Genomic DNA, 13,319 nt, shown 5'->3' on the forward strand with positions numbered 1-13,319 from the left:
CTGTGTCTGGCTGACACTAGGATTTGTTCTCAATCCCCTAGTCCAACAAGCGGGTGGATATATTTTTGAATGGTAGTAATTATTCATTGATTAGAGCCATTGAATGGATTTCCTGTTATTTTTTATTTCTGTTTTGAAAATGTAAAAGTTGTTATAATTTCTAACCATTTTTTATAGCTGAAATTAACCGGAGGGTCACAATGTGTTACCTGTTGATTAGCATTTCCAAGTAACAATTTCATAGTACTCTGTATGAGTAATAATACTACTAATGCAAAAGTAATGCTAAAACATTTTCTATGACCTTAAAAAACAGTTATTATAATCTGTATGAATTAAAAAAAAACAGTTATTATAATCTGTATATGGTACTTTCAGCCACGGCCAATTGACAGCAGTTCTAAAGAAGGACACAAACCAGATCGGATAAAAGGTGACATTGAATTCAAGAATATTCATTTTAGCTATCCAACAAGGCCTGATGTAAAGGTAGGATATAATTGATGCATGTAAACAGTAAATACAGTAAATGTAAAAGAAAAACAGTCTGAAACTAACCTGCACCAACCACCACAAACAGGAAAAAATATTTTTTAGTGCATGGCTGCCATTGCTAAATAAGCTATAAAAAATAATCCGTTTAGTCTAAGATGTTGAATAACTACAAAAATGAGACCTCATTGGTGAAGCATGATTTTCTCTGTTGGTGCCTACCTACAATAAGTCCGTTTTTGGTTTAGCATTGGTCTCTCCCTTCACTCTCTTTCTTTCTTTCTTTCCTTCCCTTTCTTTCTCTCTCTCTCCACTGTGCCTTTATCTTTAATTAGTTACCCAAAAAGGATATGTGCTCCTGCTTCATTAGTGTGTTCATGTCACAAAAATCTAATACTTTCCAGTCTGAGATGTACTGCAGCTGTGAACATATTCCCATAAATTGTAGGCGTGTTTACATCTGATTTAAATGATTAGAAGTATATCTTCACTGTACAAGCCTACATAATCACATGATTACTATCTCCTTAAATCTGCATTTACACTGCCTCTTATTCACCTACACACACAACGACATGGATTTATAATCAGGATGACAAAATTGTTATAAATGCTCTGCTATTACAAGAACAAACTCTAATGGAGGTTCTACATGAGTACTAACTCTTAGTCTATATAAGCACAAACAGCATTTATTGATAGTGGTTCACACTACAGACAATGCTTTTTATTTCTAGCTTCTTTATTTGCCTTTATACTGCACATTCCTGTTACAGCTCTAACTGCAAATAGTGCTTACACTTCATCTGTTGTCTAGTATACTTGTGACTCTTTTATACAGGAAACAGTCACAAAAGACTTAAGAAAAGAAGTTAATCAAGGTGCTATTAAGCCAGAGAAACAATGTTTTGACTATTGTCTATTGAGATGCATGACAAAGTGGAATTAAACCCATCAATGTTCAGCAAAATTTCAGTGTTGCCTTTGTTATTTTAAATTTTAGCCCTTACATCCATCTCTCCTTGTGATTTCTGTCACCTTTGTTCATTGAACATTCCAGTCCTAATATCTTTCTTCTTTTGTGCTTCTTGTTGCTTCTGCTCATTGGACATTCCAGGACACAGATGATGACCAATTTGGCATTTTATACATACATAGATTTAGATCATTTGATCCCCCTGGAGCCTCCATCGTCCAACCCCCAGTTGCGGCCAGTCTGGCACTCGCGTTGTGAAGAGGGGAGCTGAACACACCCAAAGGAGATGCAGTCGCTCCTCTGAAACCCCCTTTTAAACGGTGATACAATGGGAAACAAATACAGTTTTTTTTTTTCTTGTACCTCTTCTTTGCTCGATCAGCTGTTGGCTTGCTTCTGCTGCTATGCTGCATGATCTGCATCTCATGTGCCGCTTCGAACATTTAAAAGCCTGTACAACAGCTGTCCTACTCTTTGTCTTTTATTTCCGGCCCCAGGAGTAGTTAAATCTCATGGCACTCTTGGTTAAGTCTAATTTTGTGTGGTGTGAGTTCTTGATATTTTTTAGGTTATAATTGAAAAACAGAATAAGAATCTGAAAATCTAACAAAATCACATTAAAATTAAATTTGGAAAAGAATGATAACAAACATATATATGTAGGTTTAAAAATAAGCCAGATTTAAAGCATGACAAAAAATGTGACATAAAATCAGTGCAAAAGATAATTATACTTTTAGGCTTAGGATTTCATATATAGAGAGTAGATATACATACTATACATACATACACACATATATATATATGTGTGTGTGTGTATTATGACAGTTAGGGGGCGCTGTCGTCAACTTGAATCCTCAGATCAGACGCCAAACACCAGATAAAGGTCCAATAATTTGATTTTAATATTTTCAAATGTGCACAAAGCACCCTCCACTCCACAATAATCATAAACAATACTCAATAAACAATAATCCTCCACACCTCCCAGCAGCTCAGTCACCCTTCCTCCCAACTCGGCTCAATCTGCTGGGGTTTCCCATCGTCCTTTTAAAGTCCTTGACCCGGAAGTGCTTCTGATCCCTCAGTCCATGTGATTCTTAACAATTCTGGGTCAGGTGAAAACTCCTTTTCTTCATCCCGGAAGTATGTAATTTCTTCTGTCCCTGTGACTAGAACGTACTTATGGGTTATAATGCAAATAAAAATCCTCATGCCTCCCTGCAGCGTCCTCTGGAGGCCCCAATGGTATCCAGCAGGGCTGTGAAAGAAAACTCCAATGTCCATGATGCCCTGTTGGAATTTGGGGCACCTCCATGTTGCCAGGAGGGCTCCATCTGGCGGCGTGGAGGTATTGGCCAGGATGAACAGCTGGCCATATCCCACAGTATATATACAGTTGTGATTGAAAGTTTGTGAACCCTTTAGAAGTTTCTATATTTCTGCATAAATATGACCTAAAACATCATCATATTTTCACTCAAGTCCTAAACGTAGGTAAAGAGAAACCAGTTAAAAAAATGAGACAAAAATATTATACTCGGTCATTTATTTATTAAGGAAAATGATTGAATATTACATATTTGTGAGTGGCAAAAGTATGTAAATCTTTGCTTTCAGTATCTGGTGTGACCCCCTTTGCAGCAATAACTGCAACTAAACAGGTAACTTTTCATCATTCCTGCACACAGGCTTGGAGGAATTTTAGCCCATTCCTCCATACAGAACAGCTTCAACTCTGGGATGTTGGTGGGTTTCCTCACATTAACTGCTCACTTCAGGTCCTTCCACAACATTTCAGTTGGATTAAGGTCAGGACTTTGACTTGGCCATTCCAAAATATTAACTTTATTCTTCTTTAACCATTCTTTGGTAGAACAACTTGTGTGCTTAGGGTCATTGTCTTGCTGCATGACCCACCTTCTATTGAGATTCAGTTCATGGACAGATGTCCTGACATTTTACTTTAGAATTCTCTGATATAATTCAGAATTCATTGTTCCACCAATGAAGGCAAGCTGTACTGGCCCAGATGCAGCAAAACAGGCCCAAACCATGATACTACCACCACCATGTTTCACAGATGGGATAAGGTTCTTATGCTGGAATGCAGAGTTTTCCATTCTCCAAACATAATGCTTTTCATATAAATCAAAAAGTTATATTTTGGTCTCATCCGTCCACAAAACATTCTTCCAATAGCCTTCTGGTTTGTCCACGTGATGTTTAGCAAACTGCAGATGAGCAGCCATATTTTTTTGGAGAGCAGTGGCTTTCTCCTTGCACACCATTGTTGTTCAGTGTTCTCCTGATAGTGGACTCATGAACATAAACATTAGCCAATGTGAGAGAGGCCTTCAGTTGCTTAGAAGTTACCCTGGGGTCTTTTGTGACCTTGCCAACTATTACAGGCCTTGCTCTTGGAGTGATCTTTGTTGGTTGACCACTCCTGGGGAGGGTAACAATGGTGTTGAATTTCCTCCATTTGTACACAATCTGTCTGACTGTGGATTGGTGGAGTCCAAACTCTTTAGAGATGGTTTTGTAATCTTTTCCAGCCTGATGAGCATGAACAACTCTTTTTCAGCGGTCCTCAGAAATCTCCTTTGTTCGTGCCATGATGCACTTCCACAAACATGTGTTGCGAAGAGCAGACTTTGATAGATTCCTGTTCTTTAAATAACACAGGGTGCCCACTCACACCTGATTGTCATCCCATTGATTGAAAACACCTGACTCTAATTTCACCTTCAAACTAACTGCTAATCCTAGAGGTTCACATACTTTTAATATTTGATCATTTTCCTCAATAAATAAATGATCAAGTATAATATTTTTGTCTCATTTGTTTAATTGGTTTCTCTTTATCTACTTTTAGGACTTGAGTGAAAATCTGATGATGTTTTAGGTCATATTTATGCAGAAATATGGAAAATTCTAAAGGGTTCACAAACTTTCAAGCACAACTGTATGTATGTGTGTGTGTATATATATATATATATGTATATATATATATATATATATATATATATATATATATATATATATATATATATATATATATGTGTATATATATAATGTGCATATATATGTATATGATAGACATTAAAACAAAACAATATCACAAATCATTGTAACTGCTAAGAGTCCTGAATCGAAAAACCATATTTATACTAATCACACATGTCAATAATGTAGTTTAACTAAACACATTTTAAGTAATTTACTAGAAGCTTCTAATATCTTTTGGAAATGGATTACAAGGACTACATGCTCCTATGTTGCATACCTATTGGTTGTTCATAATTTAGGCTTTTTCACACCCTAGTATTTGTGCTATAACATATTGTCAAACAACAAAAATACCTTTTAATACAGTTTCTTGAACACCTTCATTTGTTTAGAGTTGACACTGTTCTAGTCACCCATGTATCCATTTGTAAAGCCACCTCAGAATGGTGGTTAGCCCGTGCATATCCAAGCTTCATCAGGTCTCTCTATTATAAAAAATATCCTGGAAAGGAAAAGAAGGGTGACAATATGTGATCTTCTCGGAAGTTCTCAGAAGACACTTAAAAGACCCGCAAGACGCAAACAATATCAAATAACACTAAGTCGTGTAAAGGGACATAGCACACACAGATCCTGTGCTCTCAGCACATACAAGGCCTATAAGGACAATGCGTTCTAGATGAAACGTCAATGAAAGAAGAAGAAAGAGCAGCACAGAGAAAAGAGACCCAAAAGCATTGGAGAGAAAAAAAGGCAGATAAGAGATTATGAAAGCAGTGGAATTCGGAAGGCTCAAACAAACGGCGCGAAACACATGCAGAGAAAGGTAAAGAAAAGAAATAGAAAGAAGCCTTTTTTGTTTTAAGTGACTGTTAGGTCCAATTGAGAGAGGGCGAAGTACAGCACGGAAGACTGATAGCAGCGCGACGGTACCTCCTTAGCATGCGTTCAGCTGCCCCCCACCCCTTGACAACACGAGCAGCATTATATGTCCTGAGAAAGAGATTTAACCATGCCCGGGGCCGGAAATAAAGGACTAGTATTGTGTTAAAAACGTCACGCGAGACAAGGCAGTGAGACATCATTTAAAACAAGTCTGCGGACATCTAACATAGCAGTTGTTGGATTGCTGTTGGCAGACACGCTTCATGTGCTCCCAGCTCTTAAAACAACGACAGGAGACAAGCAAAACACGCAGCTCACCAGCAGCAAAAAGCCTGCCAATGATCAGAATGTTTCTCCTTAGCGTGTGTTCAGCCAAACTACCCTCGCCCGACCTTCACAACGCGAGTGACAGAGATGCAAAGTGGCAAAAAGACAACTGCTGTACACAGGCAAAAAGCGTTGGAGAGACAAAAAAGAAAAAAGAATAATCTAGGTGCAAATTCAGAAATTAAGGAAAGTAATTATTACCCCGGAACAAGTGGAATTGTAAAAAAGCACTTCCAATCCGGATGTTGGCGCTATACACATGCAGAGCAGGTTAGAGATTATGAAAGCAGTGGAATTCGAAAGGCTCAAAAAAAAAAAAGGTTGGCGCAATATAGTGGTGTGCTATACTACAAGATTTGGTATCAATCCGATACCAAGTAAATACAGGGGCAGTATCTCCGATACAGATATCGATATTTTTTAATAATTAAGGTGGAGGCATCATCAAATTGCTAAAGCTGAATTAATTTTCATTAACTTTAAGTGTTTTGTGATTTTTTTTATTAATTAGTTAAAACCCAGGACAGAATTTAGGCAAAGTAAATAAATACTTTATTATAAAACACAAGTAACACAAAATGTATTTTCTTAAATAAAGTGCACAAAATTAGAGATCCACCTTTGAAACAAATGAAAAATAAAACATAATTAGTGGGAATACAATAAATAAAGTACAATAAAAAATACAATAAAGTGTAAACACGCTCAAAGAAATATCCCCCCACCCCCCCATGCAGAACAGATTAAGGAATTTTGTTCAGGAACAGTATCATTTTCACATTTTTTGATTTTATTGCACTTCGCCTGGTACTTATTAACTGCCCTGCCTTTGAAAAAATCCTCTGCTGGCACTGAGGTTGCAACCACTCCTAGGTGCTTCTTGGCAAGTTTGCTCAAAGAGGGGAATGTTGATGATTTTTTTTCCACCAACATAGTGGATCCTGATCCCGAAGAATTGGCCTCTCTTCTGAGAACCTGCGCATTTCAATTAGGACTTCAGTGCCAGTTATCCGATGCTGCTGAGATGCAAGGACTTCAGCGTCAAATTCTGTCCATATCCCACCTTTTGCAGCAGGTGGGGATGCAGTAGCCCCTGCAGATGAGCTTAAAGTAGTTGCAGGGGCTGGGGCAGAGCTGCTGGCAAAGCACAGGTTCAACATTTGCAGAATCACGGAATCACAGGTTTTTAAATCTAATTTCCAGGTAGGTGCTGACAGCAAGACCATAAAATGTTTCAATAGCCTTGAAGCGATGGTAAAACTGCACTGACAGCTCAGCAGCTAGCTTGCTACCTTGGCACTCTGAAGTTGCAGTGGTTCTGTAAAGCAGTGACACCAGGGAATCACCTTTGAAAGTGAAACATTTTTTCAGTTGATATCTCCCTGGTTGCTTCCTCAAATGGTCTCAGTGCATTGATGGAGAGACTGATGACAGACCATTCTTGCTCACTTAAGCAAAGTGAGCTCTTTCCAAGGAGACAGAGAACAGTGGTAACTGCCTCCTTTTGCTCAGACAATCTCTCCCACATGTAGAATACAGAGTTCCACCTTGTCTCAACTGCTTGAATTAGTTTGTGTTCAGGGAACTTCTGCAGCTTCTGAATTTCTTTGAGCTTGTCTTCAGCTTTAGTGCTGTGGTGAAAGAAAGCAACAATAGCACTGGCTTTTTGCTGAATCTCAGACAAACCAGGGTGAGCCTTGAAAGAGTCTTTCACCACCAAATTCAAAGTGTGTGCAAAACATGGGTAGTGTGCCCAACCTGCTTTGCGCACAGTAGCAAACATGTTTGTGCAATTATCGGTTACAACAGCCAGAGTCTGTTATGCCCCATTCTTCCACGATTCTGGTTAACTGTGAACAAATATTGTCTGCAGTGTGTTGTCCAGGAACACAACACATTTCTAACACATATGCCAGCATTTGCCAGTTTTCATCTATGATGTGGCATGAGACTGTTAAATATGACTCTGTGGCTCTTGATGTCCACATGTCAATTGTAAGCACAACGTTGTCCACACCACTCAATTCCTTTCTGACCTTAGAGCAGCATTCTTCATAAAGAGCTTTTAGTTTTCCCTCCATTAAAGATTTTCTACTTGGAATATTGTATCGCGGGTCAAGTGTCCTCACAAAATTTCTAAAGCCGTCATCTTCCACTATGGAAAGAGGTTGCAGTTACTTCACTATTATTTCTGCAAGGCCCCTCGTAATATCCAATTCTCTTGGGGAATCAGCTAAGTGATATAATAAAATAATTAAGTGTGTAGCACATCTTGTAGTTTAAGTATAGTACTCATCACAGTTAGCACAAAAGGGTAATTATATTCAATCAAATCTGAGCTATATTATATTCAGTATATTTGTTTCAATTCCAGTAAATGTATTCACTTTTATAACATGTGGCAATTGACATATGACTCAGGCACCGACACGAGTGGCACCCTTTCCAGCAGCTCCGTGTATGACTTTCTACCTTTTTTCTCTATTTTTCTCTATTTCACTGTTAACTCCTACCACTTTCTTTTATGTGGACTCATTCTCTGGACACTTTTTACTACTTTTGTGAATTTCCCCTTGGGGTTTAATAAAGTATCTATCTATGGGATAATACAAATAACACATTAATTTTGATTCAGTAATCACAGAAAAAATAATGAATTAAAACCATGGTTCTGTTCACAGTGACTTTGAAAAATGGTCATTTAAACCCAAACTATTTACCTATTTGACCCTGATGCTAACACTAGCATCCATAATATAAAGGTCTTAGCATAATTTATACTTTGAGTTTTAACCACTTGCACTTTGAAAATTTAAAATTAACTAATGCTGACGATGACTAAAATATTACTTTCACCACTATAATCTACCTGGATATTCTCTGCCAAATTGAAAGGCCTCTGCCAATGTCCGCTGCCTCGGGGTTTGGGGGTTTACTTCTGTCGGGGCCAGGTTGTGTTGGATTTATCACCTCCTCTCTCCGTTTCTGTAGCTCTGCATTTTCTTTTGAATGATTTCTCATATGCTTGTATAAATTAATTGTATTACCACTGTATTTGACAGCCTTTTTACAAATAATACAACTTGCCATTGATTGGTCTTCGGCTTGAAAATAAAGCCACACACCACTTCTCTTTCTCTCTGCCATAATTTCTTACGCTCCGTATTGTGTGTGTGTGTGTGTGTGTGCGTGCACGTGAGCCTGTTTGCTTGCCTGGTGCCACTGAGTCCTGTGACGGAACATCATCAAAACACAAGATAGAGGAGGAGCAAAGCCTGCTCCGCACTGTGATAGACGTGAGAGCAGCAGTGCTTACCTAGACAGCCGCAGTGCATTCAGAAGAGAAACTGAAACTAAACTATCAATGCCATTCAATGGTATTGATCAATATCAATACCAACATTGTTATCGATATTATCGATACTTGGATCGATCCACCCACCACTAGCGCAATACACATTTCTAGAAAGTTAAAGAATATGAAAGTAGGAAAATTAGAAAGTATTAAAAAAAAAAAGTACAGATCTCAGGAGCGCAAGCAAAGGGAAATTATTACTCGAAAAAGGGAAAGTAATCACCACGGACCAGGTGTCATTGAAACAAAAGCAGGAAAAAGCGAGGTCAGAATAAAAGACAGAGTATAAAACAAAGTAAAATGTCATAAAGAGCTTAATAAACAAGGGGGCCAAACACATGCAGAGCAGGTTAGAGATAATGAAACATGGAATTCAAAAGACTCATAGAAATACATTCAGGGTAAGATACAGAATATGAAAGCAGAAAGAAACAACAGTGTCAAAACAAACAAAGTAAACATCGCATTAGCACAAAGAAAAAGAAATTATTACTCGGAGAAATAAAAAAAAGGCAATAGAGATCCAATATATGGACATAGGTGATATGTCAGAAGTATGTAAATATTGTAAGGCTTTGATGTTTAAGTCAAGAGAATTTCAGAAACGGAGTTTACATCACATGCATTTATTGGTTACTTTGTAAAAAAAAATTATTAACTTTCTGATGATGTAGATCGTTTTGTCTGTGCTGAAATTCCAAACAGAGAAACCTATCCTAAATTATGGTACAAAGTCATTAAACACAAGTCTCACAGACTTCATTAAAAAGATTCAGCACATTGGGACTCGAAAGATTCCAAATATTGATTTTACAGAACTTCTGAAATAAAAGTGAAACTAATGAAATAGCAAGAATTCAAAGAAAAAAAAATTCTTAAAAGTGTGTATCCGGAAAAACAAAAATGGGGGTAGGCGAGCGAAGCGAGCGGGGGCGAAGCTCCCTAGTTTTAAACAAGAACAAGCCTCAGATGAAATGCCAATCCATTATTCCATAAATCAAAAATTCTCAAAAAGCTTTTCAACAGAGTGAATGCTGTATCTGTGATAAATGTCTTTATGTTTTTCTTTTAGATTTTGCAGGGATTGAATCTGAAAGTGCAAAGTGGAACAACAATTGCCTTGATTGGAGCCAGTGGCTGTGGAAAAAGTACAACAATTCAACTTCTACAACGATTCTATGACCCTCTAGGTGGAGAAGTATGGAAACTGCTTCTACAATTTATATTCTGTTTTAAGTTACATTTGTATTGCAATCATGAATTTTAGCTTTCTTTATGTTCCTCCATGAAATACAGTACTTTATGTATGCTATCTGTAATTTTCATACATTTAAAAAGTGAACTTATTATTCATTTATGTTTTCTTTTTAATCACCAACAATGAACATTTGATATTTTATTAAAATATCTTTACTGGCTGTCCTAGTAGTCTCATAAGCATGACATTGTAAATTTAGTTGGATTTACCATTGTAAGGACAAAAGAGAGAAAGAAGATAAAGTACTGTGGTCCAGGAAGGTCCCGATTAAATGGCAGTGATGCTACAGTGTAAATGTTTACTGAGCTTCAGTGTCCGAGGTTGGGTTGCTTCTGTGGGCTGTCTGGCTCCAACAGTCACAGTCCATGTAATGAACACCGACTGCTGGTTGTGACATTTCTTTTATAGCCAAGTGACAGGTAGGATAACGGCTTCCAGGGTGGACCGAGGTCTCCATCTCTGTTAGAAGAGGAAGACAGGTTAGTATCTATACTTCTCCCCCATTTTTCCCCCAGTTTACCTTGTGAGTTGAGCTTCCCACACTCTCTTGTTGCAGGCTTCAGTGTGGATAATTTGAAAAAGTTAAATACAACAGAAATTATTTTTATTTGCAGGTCTCTAGATTCTAGTCTAATATGATTACCTTCACTTACTAAGTCAAAGTTACATTTTTGATTTGTTTCATCTCAACATAGATTACTCTTGATGGACAAGACATTCGCACCCTTAATGTCAAATGGCTAAGGGAGAATATTGGCATAGTAAGTCAAGAACCAGTGCTTTTTGCCACAACCATTGCAGAAAATATACGATATGGCAGAGAAGATGCAACAGATGCAGAAATTGAGCAAGCAATTAAAGAGGCCAATGCCTATGATTTTATATCTAGGCTTCCTGATGTAAGTATCTTATGTAAATATCATAAAGGTGTTTGTATTTAGTTTTACTCATAATCTTAAGTTTTATTCATGAATTTGTTTGGTCCTGTTTGGATAATGACAAGTCACTCCTTAGTTTTTTTCTCAGTGGATTCCGTACTTTTTACATTTGAGAATGCAGTGCACTTCTTCTGTTATAGTTTAACTTTGAAATATAAAACTCTTATTTTAAAAGGAACGTACAAATCTCTGTTTTTCTGTTTTTTAGTAATCTAGAAATGTCTTTATGATTTTTTGGATTCTTTGATACAAATTTAAAACAACAACAATATTTACGATGCCTCCAAATATTCATAAATGCAAATACCACAACACTCAATTTATACTGAAAATGTATAAGTGATCTAACACAGTTTAAATGTCACTCTTTGTCACATTTTAAAGGGCTTAAATACCATAATTGGGGAAGAAGGGGCACAGCTAAGTGGAGGACAGAAGCAGAGGATTGCCATTGCTCGGGCTATTGTCAAGAATCCAAAGATTCTGCTCTTGGATGAAGCAACCTCAGCCCTTGATAATCAGAGTGAATATATTGTCCAGACAGCTTTAGATAAGGTAAATAAAAACAACTTCAATTTCCTTACCACAGTGATTATACTAGGGCTGTCTGTGCTAAAGGGATGCAAATGTTTTTTGGCCTATAACTTGACTTTATTTTATTATACTACTTTGCAAGGGCTGCTGCTATATACAGATGTTAATGAAGTCGGTGGAAAGGTCCAAATGTTTAAATTTTAATGGGTGAGAAAGTTCCAATACATTTTATTATAGTATTGATTTAGAGGGTGATGGAACCCTTAAGAAACTAATAAATAGTAAACCACAAGGCATCAGAAATGTTGGACAACCAAGAAAGCAGTGGATGTAGAAAGTGGAAACGGATCTGTGAAAACTCCAACTGAATAAATGGAGGGAAAAAAACAAGAGACAAAGAGCAATGGGCAGAATCATTAAGGCAGTGGAATGAAAATAGATTTATATAATACAACAACACTTTCATACCTGTTGTAACAAAGCAAGGGTACTCTGGAGCAGACTTCTATGTTCAGGGACACATCAATGTAGTTCAGATTAGTGTTATGAATGGTAATTTATTAAACCAAAACTGTACATGGGAGGATAAAGGAAAAGAGAATACAAATGCAAAGCAGGATATCAGAATAATAAATGTAAATGTCCTTCTGGCCTTTTCTTAACTTATCTGACTTAACTATATAGGCTCAGAGTGCTGCCCCCGTTCCAAAATTCAGTGGCCTCCTCTTCTTTCAAGTCTTAACTTCAATTCCACTCCCAACTTCAAGATTATCTGACTTCTTCTACTTCTGCTTCTTCTTTGTGTTTATGCTGGTCCATATCCTACATTCATTCAGATCATTTCCACCTACTGTATTGAAGTGTGAGGTAGATGTGTCAAATTCAGATACTCACAACCAGATTTGTTTATACTAAAAATTAAAATACCGCACTCCATACATTATTTGACCCATTTTTTACTTCTAAAATCTCTGTCACTCCAAATCCCTTTGTATTTTCCACTTTTTTCTTAATCATTCTTACTTCCTCCATGCAAACAAATCATGTTCTACTGTTTTATGTAACATACGTAATTCAAACATATTATGTCATTAACCTGCACCCCCATGAGTGCTAACACCAAATTTAAACTAGTTTGTTCAAGTCTTTCCAGCCACACATCCTCCTTTCTCCTTCTATATATCAGACTTTTTTCTTGTGCTAACTCACATAATACAAAAACTGATTTGGTTATCTGACTTGAGGAAGTGGAAGCTCTTATAAGGCTACTACCAGAAACACCTTTAGTTCTACTCCAGCTTACCAAGGAGCACTATCAGGTCACCTCTATACCCACAGATACTCCAACAAGTACTACATTTTGCAGTAGTCTCTTTGGGACCCTTAACTCTTTAGCAGAATATTACTGCTGCAGTCAAAGAGTGTTCTGGGAAACAATTGCACCCACAGAGCTCGCCTATAAGCAGGACTCTATTGGCATAGCATGTCAGCTAGGTAAGGGCATCCCAGCCAAAATGTGTATTGCCTCACCATTTATGCCAT

The 13,319-nt window shown here is 37.3% G+C and overlaps 1 protein-coding gene across 1 annotated transcript; it reads left to right on the forward strand.

The window, feature by feature from the left end:
• Positions 1 to 378: 378 nt before the first annotated feature.
• Positions 379 to 13,271, forward strand: LOC120521942 (ATP-dependent translocase ABCB1-like; the record flags this gene model as incomplete). Its single annotated transcript, XM_039743207.1, has 5 exons — positions 379 to 489; positions 10,120 to 10,245; positions 11,001 to 11,204; positions 11,628 to 11,831; positions 13,022 to 13,271. Coding segments are annotated over 5 exons (895 nt in total), but the record flags the coding sequence as incomplete, so codon positions are not given.
• Positions 13,272 to 13,319: the final 48 nt, after the last annotated feature.

This window comes from Polypterus senegalus, unplaced genomic scaffold, assembly GCF_016835505.1.
Source record: "Polypterus senegalus isolate Bchr_013 unplaced genomic scaffold, ASM1683550v1 scaffold_6665, whole genome shotgun sequence".
Taxonomy (NCBI): domain Eukaryota; kingdom Metazoa; phylum Chordata; class Cladistia; order Polypteriformes; family Polypteridae; genus Polypterus; species Polypterus senegalus.